At 29.9% G+C, this 24,915-nt stretch overlaps 1 protein-coding gene across 1 annotated transcript in view; it reads left to right on the top strand.

The window, feature by feature from the left end:
- LOC107453691 (neuroligin-4, X-linked) overlaps window positions 1-24,915 on the top strand; it is an 80,452-nt gene that overhangs the window by 31,898 nt on the left and 23,639 nt on the right. The window contains exons 2-3 of the mRNA XM_043039509.3: window positions 18,637-18,786; window positions 23,277-23,462. Of these exons, the coding sequence (XP_042895443.1) occupies window positions 18,637-18,786; window positions 23,277-23,462 (336 nt within the window). The remainder of the gene's footprint in view (window positions 1-18,636; window positions 18,787-23,276; window positions 23,463-24,915) is intronic.

Raw genomic sequence — 24,915 nt, 5'->3', positions numbered from 1 at the left:
ACATTTTAAAGGTATAGACAATTCAGATCATTAAGTTACCAACTTCAACGTTGCATATGAGAGGCTAAATAAAGCTAGAATGAAAAAAAAGACCAAAACAGGATTTGCAGTAAAAACTAAAAATTAAGATTTCTTTTGCTTGTCTTTATTCAATCTTTAAGGAAACAAGATTGGTATACTAATATTTATACTGAGCTTAAAAAAGAATTAATTAGTCAAACTCGTATGCCAATCAAATGAAAAGGAAAATACAACACTTGCTGCAAGGTTGACAAGGTTGCTACTAGGGATACCAATCTGCTAATAAAAAAATCAGAGTTCAAAATAGTTCTTATACTAATATTTATACCGAACTTAAAAAAGAATTAATTAGTCAACCTCGTATGCCAATCAAATGAAAAGAAAAATACAACACTTGCTGCAAGGTTGCTACTAGGGATAAATTCATGAATCATGTTTGGCTGCTTTTAACTATTTCAGATACATTTAAGTTTAAATCTAGCGTTTGATAATATTCTTTATATTACTGTATCGTACACTTTTTTGTAAGAAAAGAGCAGTTAAGTATAAGAACTATTTAGAAAATAAAATTACAAGATATCATGGAGAGAGCAAAATCAATTTCTGTCTACAATTTAGGATTCAAGGGTTGCAATATAATTCCTTTCCAATAAGCATTCCTTGCAATCTTGTAGTGTTAAAATGTAAGTTACATTACATTTTTTTATCGCACCATAATAAGTAAAGATATGCATATCATTAACTTTAATTGAAAATAGTTTACTTGTTTCCAACCTCAACTTAAAACGAAATATCTTCGATTTCATGCATCTTAAGTCGGATCGATTTGAAGGTGCCTTTATCGAAAGAAAGCTTTTAAGAAAATTGCAGTCATTAACGCTTCGCTTTGCAACTGGAAATAATAAAGTCTAATTAATGCAGGGAACATTTAAATGGTCTCCTGATATTAATGAGCATTTTTTTTCAACAAAAATCATAGTTATTCTTTGTTCTTACTTAGTTTAAGATAGTATCCGCAAGCAATTATAATTCAGAAAACAATAAAGCGAATAATGAATCATTAACAAAATTATAGAATCTTTCCCCAAGTTTTACTCTGAATAATGTTCATTCATATCAATCTAAAAATACTTTATGAGAATTCTTTTTTCTAGATTTTATTTTTATGTTTTTACTGAGATAGCTTTCCATTCTTAAAGGAATATATTAGCATTGCAATCATCTGTTCAGAAAATAATTTCATAGATTAATTAGGAAACTGCAGAAGAAATTGTTAAAACCCATTTCTGAAGAAATTTTTTTTAAAATTTATTCTAGAATATTTTAAACATTTAATCACATATACAAAACACAAATACAATATACACTATAAAAAAATCTGTTAAATTTACAGAAAAAAACCGTCAGCTGGTGTGTCATTATAAAATCCTTTATTTCACAGAAAAATACAGCTGGTTGAAAGCCCGCATTTGTTTTTAAAGCAGATTAGATACTTAAATTAATAAACTAATTCAGCCATTTTAACAAAAGAACTGCGTTATTTTAACAAAAACAGAGAGTCGACAGAAGAATTCACATGAACAGTCAGTCAGTGTCGGGATTCGAACCCGGTTCTCCTCATTGGAGGGCAAGAGCTGTGTCTCATGATTCAAACAGTTGTATTTCCTGATTATTAAAATACTTCTTAAGCGGTCTTTACCTTAAAATTCTGACATATTGAAATGATATTTAATAGAAAAAAATTAAGAACTATGTGGGAAGAGTAGATATCCACCATGCCAACCTTCATCTATGAAAAGATACCCCATCATAGAATCGAGTTAACACGTCTTATATACTAGTAAATTGTAATTGTAATTTTGTAGTGGTAGATACCCTACAGTACTCCCCCACAGAATTATATCTCTGATAGAATTCGATGAACGGATACCATTAGTTGATTTAATGCTGTTTTGTGAGAAGCCGGGAGAGCTGTTTTAAGATCACCGTACTTTTTGAGTGCTGGTCGTGAGAGCTGTACTAAGTTCACGGTAGTGGTTGCTCTTGTGTTGCCTTCAGCAGTCGAGTGTATGTCGGTCGACGTTGTGTTTAATCGAGACTGAGTAGCAACAGTGCAAGGAGTTGGCTAATGTCGCAGCCACAGGTAGCAAGTCAACTGTTCCATGTGAACAATCCATCGAAGTTGGTGTATTCAGATCGAAGTAGGCGTTACTGTCAATGTAGGCGATGTATTCGTATTCAGATCGAAGTGGGCGTTTCTGGCGTGTTCACATGTGGGGAGAGTAGATATCGACCATGTCAACCTTCATCTACGAAAAGGAACCCCTTTATTTATAAAAAAAATTGGGCACCTGGGCCGCGCAGCGCCCCCTATCCCATACATCTAGAAATTTACATAAGTTTAAAGTGATAACATTTTGAATTTAGCAGTCGATGTGGTTGCTAATACAAAATTACAAGCACTTTGCTTGGGTAAATAAACATTTGAATATCGAAACTAAATTTACACATATAAATATAAGCATATAAATATAAACATAATTTAAACATAATTTGAAATATATATACATAGGTTGACATAGATAAACATAGTAGATAAACATTTGACTATAGAATCTAAATTGGCACATATTGACATATATAAATATAAACATAATTTGAAATATATATACATAGGTTGACATAAATTAATATAGTAAATATAACATTTGAATATCGAATCTAAATTGACATCTGTTGACATATATAAATATAAGCGAAATATTGTTCATTAAATACAATAGAATTTGCAAAAGAATTTAACGTGCATAAGTTGATAAATATATATGTATAAATTGGCTATATTATCAGAAAATAAAATTTGATGTAATTTAATGTAACATAAGTAAAAGTCTACTGTGAAAAGTTCAGTGAATTTAACTTGAGAGTCTTGAAAATAAGAATAGAACTCACTGGGTTTGAGATGATTCCCCGATGATCTCCCTTAGAAGACGGAGCACTTCTTCGTTTTTGAGCAATTCCTGTAATTCTTTGATTAATGACACTAATCGGTGAGCAAGTTTAGGCGTCGAATTTGATGTTGCTCGAGGGCTCCTTCTGCTGGGGCGGGTCTCGCACCCAGTATAGTTGGCTGTGTGGTTTTTGTAGCAATTACAACATTTTGGAGGTGTTGTTCTGTCTTTGTTGCATTCATGAGACCTGTGGTTTTCAGCGCATTTTACACACCTTGCAGGTGCATTGCAGTGGCTTTGCGTATGTCCATAATTTTGACAGTTGTAACATTGTGTAGGTCTTCGACCTCCTCGAAATCGTTCGATTTTGATCGGGATCTGCTGTATGTTGTTGACTTTGAATACTCTATGGTGATTCACCGTTGATGTTAGGATTATGAGAAAAAGTGGAAGGAGCCGATAGGCCTCTCCCATTCTCTTCTTAAACTGCAGTATTTTAAAGGTTTCAATATTGTTATTCTGTAATTCTGTATTGATGGCATCTTTATCAAAGTCCACAGGCAGGCCCCGGACCAAAACCTTAATAAATCTGGCTTGCGGTGTTATTTCTGGTTTGCTGGGCGGATCCTGTACTTCGTCGGTAACCTCCTTAGGTTTTGTTGTCGGCAAGATAGTGACGTCATCTGTTGAGTTATGTTGGCTAGAAGAAGGACAGCTGTTTGTAGACATGAGTGTAGAATTATCTTCAATTGTTTTGACTACATTTTGCTTCTTCTTCTTTTTTCTTTTCTTTGTTGGTGGTTCTGTATTATTGTTAATATTGATGTCCGTGTCAGTTTCTGTATTCGGTGTTGTATTCAAGTTTCCATCTTTATTTTCCATGGTTTTGTCTGCAGTGCTTGGATTAGTTTCAGTCATTATTGATTCGACTTTAATGGAGTTTTCATTCATCACCTTGTTTTCTTCTGCTTGAAATTTTTTCCGCTTCCATCTGACGTGATAAGCTGCATTTGTCAGTTTTAGGAAGTATGAGTATTCATAGTCTCCAGGGTAACTTGATCTTATCTGAATGAGCAGTTTGCTAAGTAATTTATCTAAACGAATCAGCTCCTCTGTATCAAACTGAGAGTAAAACTCTACAAGATCATCAATATGTTCAAGTTTAACTGATGGAAAATATCTTTTTGAAATCCCACAGGTAGCAATGATTTTTTCTAATGACGTGGACTCTACGCAATGCGACGGTGAATTACGACCAGAGAATGTGACCTTTCCACCACGAGCTGTTGTATGATACGGCTTGACTTGAAAAAACAAAATGGCGGGATCAAAATCTAGACATCAAAATCGTCAGTTATCAGTATTGTCTCTCTCGTCTCAGAAATCTGACGAGATCAAAATCAGCACCACTCACCTTGAAGCTTTCAGGATAATCAGCATCAATTCTTCATGACCGACATCACAAGGAAGAAGAAGACATCAGTAGAGCAAGACCAGCATCAGTTGTCGGCATCCTAGACCAGCATAGATCACTTTCTTGCAATTCTCCGGCTTGATACTCGAAATTTTCACATTATGATTACTCTCCGACTGGACATCCACATCGAAAAGGAACCCCATCATAGAATCGAGTTAACACGTCTTGTGAATTGTAATTTTGTAGTGGTAGATACCCTACAACTATAATGGCCCACCCTAATGTCTGGTAATTTAATTTACCGAAAGATAATATCTAAAGATAAATAATAATCAGGTAGAGGATCAATTCAACAATGAAATTGAATTGTAATTTTAATTATATGATGATCGAAACCATGAAATAATTTTTGAAAAGTAAGAGCAAGAATAGAAAATAATTATAAAATGATTTGAAAAAAAAAAAAGATAAAGTATTCTTATGGTAAATAAAACTGCATGGCAAAAACCAGAATTTTAATTGACAGCTTTAATCTGTTTATGATGAATGCGAAAAATAGAGGAAGACTGTTTTGTGAAAAACAGCTTTAAACCGTCAAATATACAGATAACGCCTGTAGAAAAAAATTGAAATTTTTTACATTTCACGGATAACGGTTAAAAACGAAAAACAAATCTGTATTTTTCCAAACGGGAATTTTTTATAATGTAATGCCATGTAATGTGCACAGTAGTACATGGAAATAGAGTCAGTATATTAGAGGTATATATAGATATTATAGGGTTAATATATGTGTTATTCTAACAAATCACGTTTTTGCTTGTTATTGTAGATATCAGAATCGCAATTTAAATAAACAAGTTTTACGTTATGAATCAGATGAAATCTACGAAATTCATTTTCTTTCTCAAATCAAAAGAATTTGACTTAAATCAGTATTCCTCCAAACTTTCTGTGTTCAAGCAAAAATAACATTTAATAAAGTCACAATAAAAAGCAAACTTTTAGACCGATTAATTTATTCCTACTTAATTTTTTCTACAACACTAAACAATTATGTGATTTATAACACATTTTACACAATAGATTTCAATTTCTGTTAGACAAACTTGAGTGATTTGTAATAAATCCCGTTAGACATTGCATTGATATTTATGCCACATTTATTTTTAACAATTACAACTTTAAGTGTTAATTTTATCACACGAAGCATCATATTCACGTGCATGTAACTTCTTTTCAAAACTTCCTATATAGAACGCTTTTATGAACCAAAATTCAGATGCCGCAAGTCAAAATATCTTTTGAACAGTCATTAATCATCCATCTTGCGACAGTTCGTGAACTCGCAACACTCTCCTTTACTGACACTGCTTCTGCTTTTCTATATTATTTTTTTCCTCCTAAAATGAGGCAAGAAGTAAAAGAAAAACTGTCGTGTTTACTCTTGTCCATAAAAGTATGCACCCGCATAAAAGTCTAGTTCAAATATTTTGAATATGAATTTATTTTTTGGATCACATGCTAAAAAACTGTTTGAAAAGCAATTTAAGAAAATTTAAGTGATGAGTAAAAATGATTTTTTTCTGTAAACAGTTGCTACTGAAGTACTAGCGTCAAAATTGGGGACAAAGATTTAAGCTTTGCTTTTTAAAATCTAAAATTTAAATCTTTCTTTATTTTACTATTCTAAGCGAACTCCTAATATTAATGTTCTGAATTATAACTTTTTTTTTATTCTGTATTTTGTCAATGGGATTAATTATATCGAATTATACCTAATTATAAAACCGAAACTGTTCGTTTATTTTATTTTATATTGTAACCGGCGTTGGACAGTCGAACAAATTCGACTGTTCAAGTCTTCGACTATGGCTGGGTGGCGCAGTTGGTTTGTCGTCGGCCTTCTGATCTGCAGAAAATCCTCAGTGGCCATGTCGTATAATTATGCAGCATGTAAAAGATCCCTGGAGTGCCTTATTCGCTCTTGGCATTTCTGGCAATTCCTAGTGCACTTTAGCATCCAAATAGAGTCTCGGTGCTGCCATCTAGTGAGGCAGAAACTAGACGTCCAAATTAACATGGTCAACGGTATCTCACCCATTGTGGTGGTCCTGAAAGAGTGGATACCACTTCTGGAGAACGCACTAGGTCTGCTCATCGGGAAGAATGATTGCGCAGCTCATGGGAAATAAAAATTAAAAAAAGTTTTTGACTATTATTGTTCAACTCCGTAGCCTGTGTTTATGGAACTCAAACCAGAAGGAAAGGGATCTAACATTGAGACGTACTAGCCTTAGCAAAGTTTTTTTTATCCAACTTTCCCACATTTTTGTTCCAAGAAGAGGAAAACCATGAAAACATCTCACGATTAGCTCGGCGACACTTGACTCCCAATGAAAAGACCCTAGTCCTAATCCTAATGATGGCTTGTTGATTCAAGTTCTGCTCCTGGTTCGCATGGATTAATCTGTTGAAAAATGTCAACCAAGGTAAATAATTTGTGGGCTATATTTTCTGTGTTTTGGTACAGCACATTTGGTGTTATGCATGTGCCATTTCTTTTCGATTTTTTATGAACTTTGTTTTGCAGTATATAATGTAAGTTTGGTTTAAATTTCTCCAAACAGTGAAGTACAAAAATATAAAAAATTAGCGAAGTTAAACTAATGTGTTAAACCAGCTTCTGATTAATTACTATTTAAATAAAACTATTTAAACTATTTTATCATAGCTTTGATAAAGTAGACTTTAATAATGAAAATCAATCCGGTTTCATATTTGTTCACAAAATGAAATTGTTGATAAAAAGTATCAACTTTCTGAACAAGCATGCCTTGTTAGAATACGGGTAATTTTCATTTACTCAAGAATTTAGTAAAAGCGCGAGAACCGAATTAAACATAATATAATTACGGTTCAGCAAACATGGAGGGTCTTCTAATTAATTTACCCCAAGTCTAGCAGAAGCGGGCATCTGTTACTAGGGGAATCTAGGTATCTTTATTTGCATAGTTGCTATTCCAAACAATTGTGCACAGCTGAATTTGACATTAGACAGGAGACAAGTTATTAGAGTCGCAGTTTAACTTAATCTTATAATTCCATAGATAAGAAGTATACTCCTTATTGGAAATTCGTTGGTCCATAGTAAATATTTCATTAAAAGATCTGAAATTAAACCAGCTGTGAAGAAGATAAACCTCATGTTTTAGAAGACATGTGTTGATTTTGTAAAATTGGAATTTTAATTGCATAAAATCTATTATGTTTGCTGTGGAGTCTTAAATTGAATCAAATTTATAAGAAATTAGTAAATTTTAACTCGTTATCAAGATAATTTCTTTACAGAAAAATATTTTGGTGTTTAGTTGCTACCATTTTTTGATTATAGGTAAACAGAATAGAACTAAACTGTAATTTTTATGGAAAATATATATATATATAATTGATAAAATAGGATTTGTTTGAAGCAATTAGGGCAGATATATTGCAAAAAATGTGTTTGATTTGCGTAAATTTATATTAATGCATATAACGATTTATAGTAGCAGTACAGAATCAAATAAAAAATGAGTAAATCAGTGAATCACTAAAACATCTATCACTACATGCACAGTAAAAATTTTTAGTATACCGCTACATAAAAATGGTGGCAACTATATAACAAAGATTTTTACAGTACATAGACAATATCAATAAAAAATTTTCACTAAATTAATCCATTATCTTCATTATACTATGGAATTTTTCCTATTATATTTGTCTCAAGAAATTAATGTCCAGATAAAATGTTATACCGAAAGAATTAAAATGATCACACCAACAATATTTTTTATAAATTTTTGAATTACTGTTTTAGGAAGTAGATAAAAGTTTTAATTCTTTTTCAATCTATTTAATACCTGGTTTTATTTATGGAAATCATAGTGTTCTTTTAATTTGTTTGAATGCAGTATATTTTTCAAGCATCAAGTTTTTAATTTTATTTTAAAATGAAGTTGAAAACTAAAAATCATTAACAGAAATTTATCATAGAAACGAACCATTTGCATATTAGTATTAATAATTTTATTGACAATTTCATACCACAGTAAATGCATAGTTTTTTTAGTTTATTTATTATTGCTATTATTTATTTATTAGTGTTATCAGTTATTTATTAATTAATTTTTTGCAAAGGGAAAAAATATGAAATAGTTAATGCATTATTCTTTTATTTAAAAAATGAAAATACTTAAATTTAATTTATGTCTCTTTTGAAGAAAAGATGAATTAGTACAAAAACGTACATTAGATTTACTTTCAAAGAATTACTTGCAGTACCAACATTAATATTTTTGAGCTAATGAAATATTAGCTATGTAATTGTAAATTGTCAGTAATGAATATTTGTAACAATGTCTAAGTTTTGGAAAAAAATCACAACAATTTTGTGCTAAAAAGCAAAAGAATGAATTCTCGCAGAAGTGTAGGAAATGTTACGATAAATAAAATGTATAACTATTTCGTAAGATTTCGGTTCTTAAGATTCTACACTGAAAAAAAGGTATAGTCAAAACTACCAGAATATGCTAGAATTTACCATGTTTCTTGCTCTATGGGAACTCCAAACCTTGGTAATGACCAACTTTGGTAATGATTGTCTTACAGGGGTCCCCAACCCTATGCCCGCGGGCACCATGGCGCCCTTCGATCGGTTTAGGTGCACCCGTTGCTTGTGCCCGATAAAATACTTCAGTTTTCCATTTTCCCATAAAATGTTAAGCAATATTTTTTGCTTTTTCAATATGGATGATAAACACAACCAAAATAGAAATCGCCATCCCCACAGATATAAGCACAAAGCAAAATATAGCTGACCACTCGCGAATTGCATATATGAACTCATACTTTATATGTTTTGCAAGCAATTTCGTAATAATTTATTTTACTTTTTACTCAAGGATATTAATACTAATTATATTCATATGTTAAATTAATTTTTAAAATTAAATTTTTTGTGCATTATATGCAGTGTGTATTATTTCCTATGTCTACCAACTGTAAATTTATCTTGAAAAAATAAATGGTGCCCGCCATTCGACCAATATTCTGGTATTTGCTCTTTGGTACAAAAAGGTTGGGGACCCCTGCCTTAGAGCATTGCATAAAAACCATTTATTTTCTTAAATTTACCTTTCCGTTTTGTATTTGTCACTAGATGAGTGTAATAAAAACAATAATTTAAAAAACCAGAATTTCTGATAAACCGTTATTGTATAAGCTAAAATAATTACCAAATGAATTGTTTGAACAGTTTATTCTTTTTATCAAAAAGAAAAAGGATTTCTTTTAATAGAAAATGCCATTACAATACAATATGGTAATTTTACCAGAATTTTTTCTGCGTGCATTTCTCTTATTTCACATTCTACAGATTGGTGCAATATCTACTCAACAATATCTGCTCTAATTTATACTGCCAGTCTTTTCCTAAAAACATGGATAGAATAATACTCTTTTATATTTAATCTCACCTGTCTTTTAGATAGTAATTACACTTGATATATTGTGCCCTTTCAATTTGAAATTATACAAGAATAATAAGGATTAGAAAAAAGTATCCGAAACTATTTTACTTTTCTGTTAGTTATACCTTTATTATGCACATTTCAAATGAGGGTTTTAATAATTAATAAAACTCTTCACCCTTTAATTTCAATAATGCTTAAAAAAATTTTCATTGTGTATCTTTTGAAATTAATTCTGCTTTTACATATTCAAGCAATCTCTCCTAAATTTAAACGCACCTTTGGCACAAGCAATAAAACTACCTCTTTTCAGATGCTTCATGAATTTTTTTTTTTTCATTTCGAAAACGATGCAACTCTTTATAAATCACGAGAACTTGTTTTATTTGAAATTTCCAATACTTTGCAGGAAAAAAGTGTCATCTCTTTTCATTCGTTTGTTTCTTTTTTTTATTGGAAAAATAATCTGGATGCGAAACTTTTAATATCACAAAAAAATCAATGAAAGTTCACTAGCATTTGCCTCGTTTGCAATTCGAGAATTATTGAGAAATAATAACTTGTCATCGCTATTAAAGGTTATTTTTGGCAAATTATTAATGCCTTTAAAAACTTTCAGTGTTCATCCTCTATTACTGAATACTAAAGGTTTCTTCTTTAATTTTGAAATCAATATTTACAAAATGTTAGTTTTTTTTAAGACAGAAACTTTTACGACATATTACGTTTGTTTGAAGAAAAAAAATAATAAGTGCACTGTAGAAAATTATACTTCAAATAACGGTATTAAGTATAGGTACTTTAGATGCATCATCCGCAATATCAATTTTACCATAAAATTGAATTTTGCCGTAAAATATCATACAGTAATTTTTACAGTAATATGTATTTAATTAGAGTGATTCATTGATTTTGTATTAATTATTACAGTAAAATGACAAATATAATGAGTATACCAGATTTTTTTTAATTGCATGTTCCGCTGAAAATGGATTTCACGATAAAATGAAAAGTACGAATTTTAAATATCAAATCGCTTTAATATTTTTTTTTTTTTTTGAAATTCAATTTCTAAGAAACTATTCCAAAGATTCTGCTAAAATTTTACAATTCAAAATTTTTCCGACCATTATTAAATGAAATAGTAAGAAAGTATTAAATACTTAATAAATTTTTTTAATGAATTATCTTAGTTTAAATGATACAATATAACTGTGAGCAAAACGTTTTCAGTTCGCTTAAGAAGTTCTCGAAATATAAAGGCTTACGCAAAGAATAAAATTGACATAAGGGGGTCTAAACTTTGAAACGTTCTCCTGACCAAACTACTGGGACCATATTTCCCAGATAGCTGCTAACCCTTATATTTTGGGGTTTAGAAATCTGAATCCGTCGAAAAACAGGTATGTTTATTCAGAAAAAGTACGTTTTTGTGCTTGATTTCGCAACTTAAAGTATCGTCTGCTTAATTAATTAGGATATTTCTTCCCTTATTCGAGTCATTAAGATTGAGTCCTAGAACGTGAAGATCCGATTATTATTTCAAAAGTCATTCAGAGTGGTACGCATTTTTTGACGCACTGTACATTCTGCCCCACTGTTGTGCTATAAATCTTTTAAAAATTTCAATCTAACATAATTTTAATTTCATGTCTGTAAAATTTATCTTCTTGACTAATATTTCGAATATACAAGAATTTCAAATATACTAATATAAAAGAAAGATTGCGGCCTTTCCATGGGCTGACGAATTATGCTGTTCTGTTTTTATTTCCAGTTTTGGCTAAGTTTTTGGCTCGTTTTGCCGTCTTTTAAATGCCGGATCAAGTTTTGGAGCTATTGATCATGCAAGATTCGAAACGTTGTGCCAATAAGTTCACAGTCACTTGGCACGACGTGTAAAATTTCCTTGAGTTCCCTAATTGGTGCGCTGTAATAATTCCAGATCCAGTTATGGTAAAAATAATCAGCACTCAGGCTGCCAGTACGTTTTACCTTAAAATCCAATTTAATCGGACTACGTTGAGGAACAAAATATTGAATATGCTGTGACTTTTTTATTAATACTAGGAGGCTTCGCCCCCGATTAGACATATGATGCTCACTACGTACTCTTGCGCGCCGAAGCCTATCAATTAAAAATGAAAACTGTTGCCAACGCGAGAAAAGAAATATCATCGGTTTTATTGATACATACGTATTAGCGTTTTATATAATACTAGGAGGCTTCTCCCCCTGCTCGCTGGCGCTCTCCAACCCCCGGAACTGCTTTCGCAGTTCATTTCGGATTGCTTCGCAATCCGATGCTCGCTTTGCTCGCTCATTGGATACGTTCTTAACGACTAGCTTTTGTATACTTTTTTGAACACTGAAATTCCGAAAACTTTTCACTGTAGAAAATTCTAAACCTGCGCATTTCAATATTAATTTGAAATCGCAAACAGTTCACATATTTTTCGTAATCACACTATTCTAAATTTCAGTTATTAAGAAAAGTAATTGTTGTAAGTCTTGTTTTAAAGTCTTTCCCACCAGAGGGCTAAAACCATGTGTTGTAAAACAATATGAAATAGTACTGAACGCCGGATGTAAAGCATCGGCTTCGATGAAGATAATTTTGTGAGAATTTTTTTGATAATTCGGTGAGAATTCACCCGATTAGACTTATGATGCTCACTACGTACTCTTGCGCGCCGAAGCCTATCAATTAAAACGTATTAGCGTTTTATATAACATGGATTAGCCATATGATGCTCACTACGTGCTCTTGCGCGCCGAATCCAATCAATTAAAAATGAAAACTGTTGCCAGCGCGAGAAAAGAAATATCATCGGTTTTATTGATACATACGTACGTATTAGCGTTTTATGTAATATAGATAGATTTTCCTTAAATTGACTAAATCACTGCAATTAAACAAATATTACTGTATAATATTTCGCGGTAAAACTGGATTTCAAAGATGATGCACCCAACGTGCCGGTACTTTCCAGACGTGCCAGATGCGTGCGAAAAATAATAAAAATAACATTTTAATTAATCATTTTCTAAATACAAATTAAAATTTAATAAAACTGGCGTCATTAGATTCTAAAGAGAGAGAAAAAATACAGCGACGTATAATTTTGTGTAAAAATATATTGTTTATGTTTAAAAAAATACATCAATTTTGCCAAAAATATACCAAACAAATATGTTACATACATTCTACCGATAAAATACAAAAATCAAAATTAACACAATAATGCAAACCTTGTTGATATTCTAAGAATTTAACGCAACCCCCAATATCGAAATCAGAAACTTTCATTCCCGTTATTTATACTGTCTGATGATTTTTCCTTTTCTGATATACCAGATGCAAAATACACATAAATAATTCATCCTTGCCTTATTACTAATTGATTTCTCTCTTGGAATAAATAACATGGAACAAAGTATAAGTCTGCACTCTCTGTATTCCAGCTAATGATTGAACTCATCTGGAATTCATAAGTCCTTCCAACTATACCTCTGGAATTAGACATACAGTTCACGATCTGAGCACAGGGGAAATAACTTAGCAATCGATTTCTGATGTAACCGGTTCCTTTACGTCTTTTCCGTGATTGCGCTCGCACATATGTTCGATTTGTACGTTTACTACACTTATGTAAACGCCGATGAAGAGAATTCAGAACACGTAGTTAATCATCAAATACTTTGGAATCATTCACTAAAATACTTGGGAATGATGTTTTTACTGTTTGTGTATGTTTTGAAGAGAGGCATATAATGTATGGGCTTTTTATTTTGTATACAATATTTACTCATGATATTAAAAGAATATAGTATATATTTTAGAATCATTTTTTTTAAATAATGCTTAAATTACCTAAGTTTTAAATAAAAGAATAGTTAAAAAGTATTACATAAAAAATATCTTTCAAATTTTCATGATTTATTTTTTTTAAAATTTCATCAAGAAAGAAAACTTTATAATCTACACTGTAAAACATTCCATATCAAATCACGGTGTAAAGTGCCGGCACTTTGGGTGCACAATCTGTAAAATCCATTGAACCGTAAAATCCATTTTTACCTTTAAATTTTATATCGTAATTTTTACAGTAATATTTATTTAGTTAACTTTAGTAACTTTATGGTAAATATTTCTGTAAAAATTAGGGTCTATCAAAAGTTTTTGTTCCGTTACATGTTCCGGGAAAAAGTTGCGGTATCCTAAGTGTCAGTACTTTTTACCGTAATTGGATAGGGAATATTTTACAGTATCATCAAATTATAAAATAGGATCAAGGTGTTTTCACTTTAACAAACAATTTACAATACGTCGTTAATATAAAAGATACTGTAATTAAAATGGTTTGAATGTGTACGCGGAGAAAAAATTCTAGAAAAAGTACAGTACTTTATGGTAATATCAGCATTAAATTCGAAAAAAGCATTAAATCCGATAAATTAAACCGAAATATACGGTATTTAAACCACGCCAATTGGTAATTTTTCCGTTCAAATGTTAAGAGTATGCCGGTAATTCTAGTTTTCAAACTTATGGTTCTTTTTACTACACATTTAGTAAAAAATACAAAACTGAAAAGTAAATTTAACCGAATAAATTTCTTTACTAAGGTATTTTGATAAAATTACCAAGTTTTACCAAATTTTATCACCCATTAACCATATATCACCCATAATTGGATTATTCATAAAACCATATTTCATAGTTAATTTTACCAAAGCACTTCGATAAAAATTACCAAGCTTTTTAGCATTCCCATAGAGACAGAAATACTGTAAATGTTACTATTCGGATACTTTTAACCATACCTTTTTCTCAGTATATAATGCGATACTGCATAATTTATTTACAAATAGTATGTTAATGTTTTCAAAATATTTTGTTTAACATTAAAACTAAACTTCAGTTTATAAATCAAACAAACCTAAGCAAAACTAAAATAATTTCTTATTGAAATTAAATTTTCATTAAAGAAGTTTTTTGCAGATGCAATTATTATTTGATTTTTTTAACACAATATTTGGCAAATATTAATATCCCTTACAAAAAAGTATTATCATTCATTATTAATATTAAATTCAGTCAAGACTTTATATATTCCAATAGTGTAGAGAAGAATCCTAAAATTATTGGTTTGATATTTGAACAAGCATTTGTTATCTGATTTGAGTAAGAGAAATAAATTTGAATACAAAAGCCTAAAACTTTTCCTTAAAAAATATGAAGAATTGCTTAATACCTGATAAATTTTCTGATATTAGTTTGTGACTTTACTTAACTGTTTAAAATTTTATATAAAATTTGAAATTTTCAATATATTGTGTATTTTAAAAATTAGAAATACCTTAGTATTTCTTGATAATTATGATAGGTAAACTAAAAGAAATTATTAAATAAATATTAAGTGTTATATGTGAACATTAATCAACACACAGAAATTGGAATTCAGTTTACTGTTTTTAATTGTATTCAAGTTATAACAATATTATTTTTTATATTTTTCATACTATAGCATATCTACCACTACAAAATTACAATTACAATTCACTAGTATATAAGACATGCTAACTCAATTCTATGAAGGGGTACCTTTTCATAGATGACGGTTGACATTGTCGATTACTCCTCATTCCCACATTGAATTACATGAAACTATTAATAAAGGGGGTACCTCTTCATAGATGAAGGTTGACATGGTCGATAACAACTCGCCCCACATTGGTGACCTTCGGACGGGATGTGAGCACGCTTGCGTTGGCAGAAACGCCCACTTCGATATGCATACGCCTACATAGACAGTAACACCTACTTCGATGAATGGTCAACATTGAAAAGTTAACTTGCTACTTGTGACTGCTACATCGTCCACATCCTTACGCTGTTGTTACTCAGTCTCGCACGTGCAACGTATACACTCGACTGCTTAAGGCAACAAAGGTGCGACCACGACGGTGAATTTAATACACCTCTCACGATCATTACTCAAAAAGTACGGTGATCTTAATACAGCTCTCGCGGCTTCTCACAAAAAAATAGCATTAAATCAACTAGTGGTATCCGTTCATCGAATTTATATCACAGATATAATTCTGGTAGGGGAGTACTGTAGCGTATCTACCACTACAAAATTCCAATAACAATTCACTAGTATATAAGAAATGTTAACTTAATACTATGATGGGGTACCTTTTCATAGACGACGGTTGACATTGTCTGTAACTCACTCCCCACAATAAGTAAGAAAAAAGCATTTTATTCAAGAGCATATAATATTTCAAATAGAGTAGAATATTGTAATGCAAATGAGGTACAAAATTCGATGATTGGCTTGGAATTTAGAAAAAATCATGTGCATTACAACAAATATTGTTTAGATATAAATGGAAAAACTTCATATGAAATGTTGTCCATATTCACTTAATTACATACCCTTGGAAACGAATTCCTTAAATTAAATAAAATTACGTTTTAACTTGCTATAAATAAATTTAACCGACACAAAAAAGTTTAATAAAATCATAGCATTACATGTATATGCTTGTATATTAATTTAAATAGACTGAAAAAAGCTAAAAATTCACAATTGAGTGATCTGACATTTAATAACATTATAATTAATTTTTAAAGAGCAATCAGTTTTCGAAAAATATAAAAAAATATATTAATTTCTTTTAAATAAACTACAGTGTTACAGATTTATGTTTTGCATAATAAATAATATTTTTTATTAATATTTTTGAGATCATATGAAATGAAAAACATTTTATTTCCATAAAATTATAAACATTAAACATTACCTAGTCAAAACATAATTTATTAGATTTACAAGTCCTAAATAATGTGTTAAAATTTATGAAGATGGAAAAAAAATAAACTGTTATTATAAGCTAAGCTTAGAAAAGCATTTTTTCGTTGTATAATTTATGTAACTAGTAAAATCTCTGTAAGAAAACAAAGAGAAAATTAACTATTTTTTTAGCTATCTAAAAATTCTTGCTTACGTTTTTATAAATTAACCTTGCTCTTCACAAATAAAATCAGTCCTTGTTATTAGCTAATACAAAATTGGTAATAATGATTATTGATCATATTATGGAAAAATAATTGATAGCCATTTTATATATTACATAAATTAATTGAAAGACAATGCTTTCTTTATGATTCATTTATTGTTTCTATATTTTCAGCCAATTTTTTATAGCCAGCAGTAATTGCTTTCCTTCTTAAACAGTTTAATAAATTTTTTAAGTCTTAAATTTTGCTTTGTCAAATAAACGTATCTGAGCTCATTATTTACGTTAAAGTTTATGATTATTCTAAAAAAAAACTTAACATTTAATACTTTTAAAGGTCACAAATATCACAGACTTGTTTTAACGTTTAAAAATAAAGCAATATCATCCAAAATATAAAAGAAAGTATTTTGAATAACGATAGTTTTATATCTATATTTTAATAAACTTTACTTAAAAGAAGTTTTTACGTATTTATCATAACAAATTTTTCTTTGAGTAAATAGAATTTTAGTTGAGTGAATATAAAAATAAGTTATAATTTTCGAATAAAATGTATTTAGCATGTATTCATCTTCAAAATATAAAAAAACTAAATACATAAAAATGAAAAAAATAACATTTAAAATTTAAATTAGCTAACTAAATATTCAAATATATAGTTAACAATTGTTCTCAAAAATATGTGCTTTAATCAATCTTATGCAGAAGAAAGCTTAGAGGGTTTTTTATGTGCAGAAAATGCTCTTTTTTTATTATGATTTTTACATTTATTATGATTTTTACATTTATTATGATTTTTATATTTAACTTGATTCTTATGTTTTTGACACGTTTTTTTATATTTGTTATTGTTTTAAATCAGTATTGTTTTCATACTCATAATGAAACCTTTACTGCTAAAATGCATACATACTGATTTAAATGTATATAAAAGTATATAAAAGTAACTACTTCCTTTTATAATTATAAAACTTGAGTAACTGGATTCTTAACTATTTATAGCTTTAGTAATCTTCTTAAACAACATTAAAATTTTTTTCACATGATAAAATGGAAAACTTCTTAACTATTTATTTATTTTGTACTAAATCTTCCAATTGTTTGGATACTGCGCAGTTCTATTTAGAAACTATTTCATAAATAATTGTAGAGTATTTTCTTAATCTCCCTTTAACTATGTTTCCTATGATTACATCTTGTATGTGATTAATTTGCATTATATAGTATGTCCATAGTAAGAACTCCCTTTTCCCACGAATTTAATTTTGTCTACTGCTTCAAAAACAAGAAATAGCGCATTTCCAAGAAGAGAGCTTCTTTTCCACCTGATTCCCTTTCCCATGTTGACCCAAACCCAAAACCAGATTTAAATGTAGACCTAATATCCCTTCTTGAAATAGTCAAACCTCGCAACCATATTCACAGCTACTTTTCCAACTTACTGGCGAGAGGAGTTTTTATATAGACGGACAAAAAAAGTTATGATTCAAACATGTTTAGCATTTGAATTGTGAACTAACATGAAAAACATCATCAGTTTAGTCTTTTACACTACAAATGTTTAGTTAAAGTTAACTGCCATCTGTTTACGTTTTATAATTTACTAAAATAAAAATTAATAAACTTTAAGTTTATTCATCTCTAAACGTTGCATATGATCTTATTCTATAAATAATAATATCAATATTTCTCTTTTTAGTTGGACGTCAACCACTGCAACTTCCTGTTATGGTCTTTATTCATGGTGAATCTTATGAATGGAACGCTGGAAATCCATATGATGGGCGTGTCTTAGCCAGTTACGGCAATGTTGTGGTGGTTACTATCAACTACAGGCTTGGCGTCTTAGGTTCGTATCTGTACTTTTTACACACACTCAAAAATTTATATTTAAATAAATGGATTTGTAATCACCACTACACATAGAACCACTTGTTCTTATCTGGGTAATCAACGCATCCATTATAACACGTTAGACTATATTATATCTTATATTTCATAGTAAAGAGATTTTGCGGCTCCCCTTATCCAGCGACTCCTACCAAAATTTGAGGTGTTTTTGAGTATTATTTGAAGTTTATTTCAAACTTCCCAAGGTATATAATCTAGGTGCCTGAGCACACTTAAGGTTGTTTTGAAGATGATAAAGATATACTTTAGAGCAACTAACTAGCAAATAAGTATACTTGAGGTATGAATTCACTCGACTGTAACCAAAAGTTTTGCTGAGATATACACCGAAGAGCCTTTACATTATGACCACCCTGCTAATAACATGTAGGACCACATTTAGCCCTCAAAACTGCTAGCATCCGCCGTGGCATTGATTCCACAAGGAGCTGATAGGTAGTCTAAGGTATCTGGTACCAAGCGCTCACCAACTGGTCCTGCAATTCCCTCACATTGCGAGGGGGTCACGAGGCAGCACGAATTTGGTTTTCCAAGTAGGACCACAAATGCTCTATTGGATTAAGTTCAGGTGAATTTGGGGGCCAAGACATGACTTGAAAGTCACTGGAATGTTACTCGAACCAATCCATGACGATTCGACCCTTATAACATGGTGCATTATCCTGTTGGCAAACACCATCCACCGCAGGAAAAACTGTTGCCCTGAAGGGGTGAACCTAGTCTGCAACTATGTTCAAGTAGCTTACAGACGTCAGGGATTGTTCTATGAGGATTATGGGTCCTGATGTGCCCCATGAAAGCATTGTTCCGTGGTCATAATGTAATGGCTCTTCTGTGTATATGAGGTTGATTTTATAGGGTAAAAATGAGATTGAAATTGAAGTTTAATGATGAATTTATTTTTGATAGGTTCCGCTTCCTGTTAACCTCAAAACGACTTCAGATGGAAACCTTACACTTTTTCAATTGTAACTGTTTCAATGAACATATTCAGTTATTTTAATGGCCAATTTATTGATGAGATTACGGCATCTTATTTCATTTTTATATTTTTGCAGTATTTTTTACAATTTATTTTATTTAATAATTAGTATTGAATAGCAGATTCTGAATTTATGTTATCAACTCCGTAGCCTTGTAATTTTAAACGCAATCCAGAAGACAAGGGAACTCCTGGAACATACTCGCTTTCGTGACGAGCTTTTCCATGGGACTAACTCGCATTTTCGTTACGTGGAGGGTAAAATTCCAAAACCTCCCATTGCTAGACCGATGTAAAGGATTCTAACCATTGATTTGTCTATTACTGAGGATATTTTAAGGCAGCATTGTGGGCAGTGCGAGTAAATAGCAGCATTTGTACCAACCAGCAAACACTTTAGTGTTTGCTGGTTGGTACAAATGCTGCTATTCCATCCTTTTTCATCTCATTGGGAGGCAAACGCTCTTTCCCCTTTGAATTTTTTTTTCAATATAAGTATTAATTAAAGTTAAATAGTGTTTCAATTAGTCAGTTTGTTAGAAATAAGATATTAACACGTTCCACTTCTTTTAAGTAAAAGTTTAATTTAAATAGGAAAGAAGAATTAAGAAGAATATATACTTTTAAAGAAGAATAAAAAATACTAAAAAAAGCGTTTGTACACTTATTTTAAATTTAAAACTTCGGAATAAAAGTTATTAAATAAAAATAGAAGTCATTAAAGCTGTTATTGAAGAATTTATCCCGCTGATTTAAACTCGAAGTTATATTTGCCAAAAATAGTCTTATAAAATGAGTAGTTGAAAGCAATCTTATACCATTCCTTTCATTAGCATTTCATTTTGAATAGAAGTCATTAAAGAAGAATAAATACTTTTGAAGAAGAATGAAAGATATTAATCAAGAAGGCGTTTATACGCTTATTTTAAACTAAAAATTTTGGAATAGAAGTTATTAAAGAAAAATATAAGTCATTAAAGCTGTTACTGAAGAATTCATCCCGCTGATTTAAACTTGAAGTTATATATTTGCCAAAAATAGTCTTATAAAATGAGTAGTTGAAAGCAATCTTATACCATTCCTTTCATCAGCAATTAATTACAACATGTATTGGGACCTTCTTACAAGATAGTGTTTTCCGAGATGACTTATATTGTTTGCTTTCTGACATCAATTACTTATCATTACATTGGAAGGATGAGAATCTGTATGTCAAGATCTAAAGCAGTCTAGGGAAATAATATCAAAAGTTATTACCTAGAGAGAGACAATAGAGAAAAGAAAGCTTCAATTGGGAAGGAATTTCCGCAAAGCAATATCAAGAAAAATAAACGTACAATGTTTTCCGAAGAGGATATAACATTCGGATGGCTAATATAAAATTAATTTCCAATTTCACTTTCTTGCCAATCAAAGGTCAATCGTACATGGGATTGGACTTTTTGTCATTTTTGTTCAAACTTGCTTTTTTAAACAAGGATGGCAATGAAATAATATTTTCATGAATAAAATTTTCCAATGAATAACACTTGATCAATATATATATATATATATATATATATATATATATATATATATATATATATATATATATATATATATATATATATATATATATATATATATCAATGTTACAGTTATTTAATGCGTTTTTATAGACATCGTAAAAAGGTATATCATATGATTTGAAATACCCATAGGGAAAAAAACACCAGAACGACTTTTTAATTTTTTATGTATAAATTAATTTCAATATAAAAGAATATTACTTTAACTATTATTAGAGTCATAAAATCTTGTAAGTATTATTTCTTTTCATTTTGTAAATTTTGAATTGACAAATAGAAAAAAAAAATTTTTTTATTTTTTTAAATTTTATTTTTCATCAAAGAAGTTGTTAAATTTTTTATTTTTCTTTATTTTCGAAACTACAATTTTTACAAGAAAAAGATTATAGTTATAAAATTATAAAGCATGTAAGAATTATAGCATGCATTATCATAAGATTGTAAGGTTTACTATAACTTTTATTATAATATGTTATTATGAAAAAAATTTTGAAATTTTATAAAAAAAATTTCAAAAATGAAAAAAAAAAACAAAAAAAAACAATTATGAAATAAAAAGGATAATAAAATCTCTTAAAAATTATTTAAAGCAATTAAAACACGAATTTAAATTTTTAATTTGTTACGTTGAACCGAAATCATTTTATTTTAATGAAATCAAAACCCTTTGGCTCCATTAAAAGTTTTATAAAACATTCGTTAACTAATTTCAATAAAGCTACGTTATGCAAAGTATTTCTAGATCAACGATCTAATAATAATACAGTGAGCTAAAGTAAATGTTTGCATTAAATATTTTCAAGGTTATGAAGTATCTAGAACATTTCAGCTATTTTACATAATTATCTTTTAGCTGTATATATTCTGTACAAATTATCTGAAAAATCATCAACTCATTAAAGGAAATTCAATATAATTCAAGAAAAGTGATTGCCAACATATTTTTTTTTTCAAAATAGAGGTTTTAATTAAATATTTCTTCTCTTTTACATTATACGACAGTATACACAATTAATAGATTCTTTGCTTTATTCGTAATGTGATCTCACAATTTTTATTAACAAAATTTGTTAGAAAAATTCTATACACTCTCAGAAACAAAAACCAAACCAAAACCAAAATTCACACTTTTGACGATTTAGCAATTTTTTAGCTGTATTTCATTAATTTTGAGAATCGTTTCGTCACAAAATAACGTGATTTGTGACGAAACTAGAACTCTCAAATATATGACGAAAATGTTTCCGCAGCACGAAACCTCATTTCAATGAATTGTGGGAGATTTTTAACTAGAATGACTAAACTAAAATGTGGCTAGACAATAGAAAATATAGACGAGAGAAAACGGTCAGCCTGTATGGCTGTTAAGTGCGTTGATCTCGTACTAAGAAGATAGCAGGTTAGAATCCCGCTTCGGGCATTTGTGGCATTTATCTCTCTGTTCTGTCAGTCCCTCTTACGATATTTGGGAGACACTGATTCCACCTTACAGTACCCCCGATGAAATGGTTATTAGAAAAGTTAGATACATTAAGCGCTTCGAGATTTTTTTTATGGAAAAGATAGCATGACGAAATCTTTCTTCAATTTTGACGAAATGTTTTTCATCGAAGAAGGGATGACAGTTATTTCGTCACGTTGACGAAATATTTGCTCGCAGCATATTCCAGGAAGCGGTTTCGACAAAAACAAAGAAAGTTTCGTAAAATTTAAAAATCCTTTTTATTACGGTGTGGTGTTTATGTATAAATAAAAACAAAAACTATTTTCATTATAGTTTGGTATTTAAAAAGTAAAGTCTGCGAATTAAATATCATAATTATCTGTGCTTTAGATACAACGTGCATACATTACGTGATATAATTCTTAAAATTGTAGGATTCTTGCCTGCAGTTGATCGTTCTGCAAGAGGTAACTATGGTTTAATGGATCAAGTGGCAGCTTTACATTGGATACAAGATAACATTGCTGAATTTGGAGGAGATCCTAACAACGTCACTGTCTTTGGGCAGGGTCATGGCGCTGCTTGTATAAATTTACTTATGCTCTCCCCAATGGCCAAAGGTAAAGATACATTTTAACTGTTATTATCTGAGAAATGTTTTTAACACAAATTTATATTAGAGTCTCGGTGCTGCCATCTAGTGTGGCAGAAACTAGACGTCCAAATTAACATGACCAACGGTATCTCACCCATTGTCGTGGTCCTGAAAGAGTGGATACCACCTCTGGAGAACACACTAGGTCTGCTCATCGGCAAGACCGATTGTGCAGCTCATTGGAAATAAATTTATAAATGATATATATTATTGACTTTCTTTAAATATTAATACTATAAACGTCTTTTTTCTTGTAAAAGTTGAGAATGTTGTTAAAATTGTATTCTTTCTTTCCTCGCAATTACATGTGTTAAAAATAGTTGTTGTTTATAAGTTAGTTACAACTCATTTATTTTCTAAGGCAATTATTTTTAAATAAATGCTTTTTAAAAGTTCATTTTAATTGCTAAAATTATTAAAAAATAACTCATTAAAAATTGCAAATATTTTTTTTAAACATGAATAGTATTTTCAGTTTAATACTTTATGATCTGAAAAGCAATGTTTTTATTAAAACTAAAATTAATTTTATTCCAAAATAATATGCCGACTTTTCATAAGAGTCATTCATGTAATAATAATATACGGTACTAACTATCAACTACCTAGTTTACCGTATAAATGTGTAAAAACACTCAATAGTTTAAACTCAGTCAACTGAACTGCAGTCATGGGGCACATTTGACTGCTTTCTATGGGTTTGAAGTACAATTTTCCAAAAACTAATGCAGATCATGTTTGGAAACATTTCAGGAATAGGTTTAGAGGTGTTAAGAACAGTCATTATTTAGTTTAATCAGTGTGACTTTGTTAAAATTCCTAGGAAAAAATTAAAAGTTCAAAATCAAATCTTCATACCATACTCTATTTCAAAACAATATTATTGCTTTGAGCTTTGTTTCAAAACTTGGTATATTACATATTATAATTTAACGGATTTTGAAATTTTTATGCTAGTAAATCTTTTATGCTTATTTTTATGACACTAGTTACAATTTGTGACTTATATTAAAATTTTATTTCAGACAGAACGTTCGTGTAAGTAAAAATTTTGTTCTCAATTTTTAGAACTGTCCTACTTATTTTACTTCTATTTAACGTAATATTAATCCTTTACAAAAAACTATTTTACATAGTTTTTAAAAGAATATTCAGTAAGTATATGCTTGTTTTCGGTGATTTTCATATAAAAGTTCAGCGCACTAAAATTAATAATTGTTTTTTAAAAAAATTCTATGAACGCTACATAAATAATAAGTAGCTTAAAATTTAAATGAAATATAAACCAATATTGAATAACATTCGAAATATACAACAATAATACGCATTGTAAAAATTATGGTTCAATAACATTAAAATTATTGTATATTGTACCGGTAACTGGGCTGCGTTATCCGTAAATTCCATTTTACCGTAAA

This window comes from Parasteatoda tepidariorum, chromosome 2 (assembly GCF_982258835.1).
Source record: "Parasteatoda tepidariorum strain Cologne lab strain chromosome 2, Ptep-v5.0, whole genome shotgun sequence".
Taxonomy (NCBI): Eukaryota; Metazoa; Arthropoda; class Arachnida; order Araneae; family Theridiidae; genus Parasteatoda; species Parasteatoda tepidariorum.
Note: the sequence above shows the minus strand (reverse complement) of the source record. Positions and strands in the feature narration are given on the sequence as shown.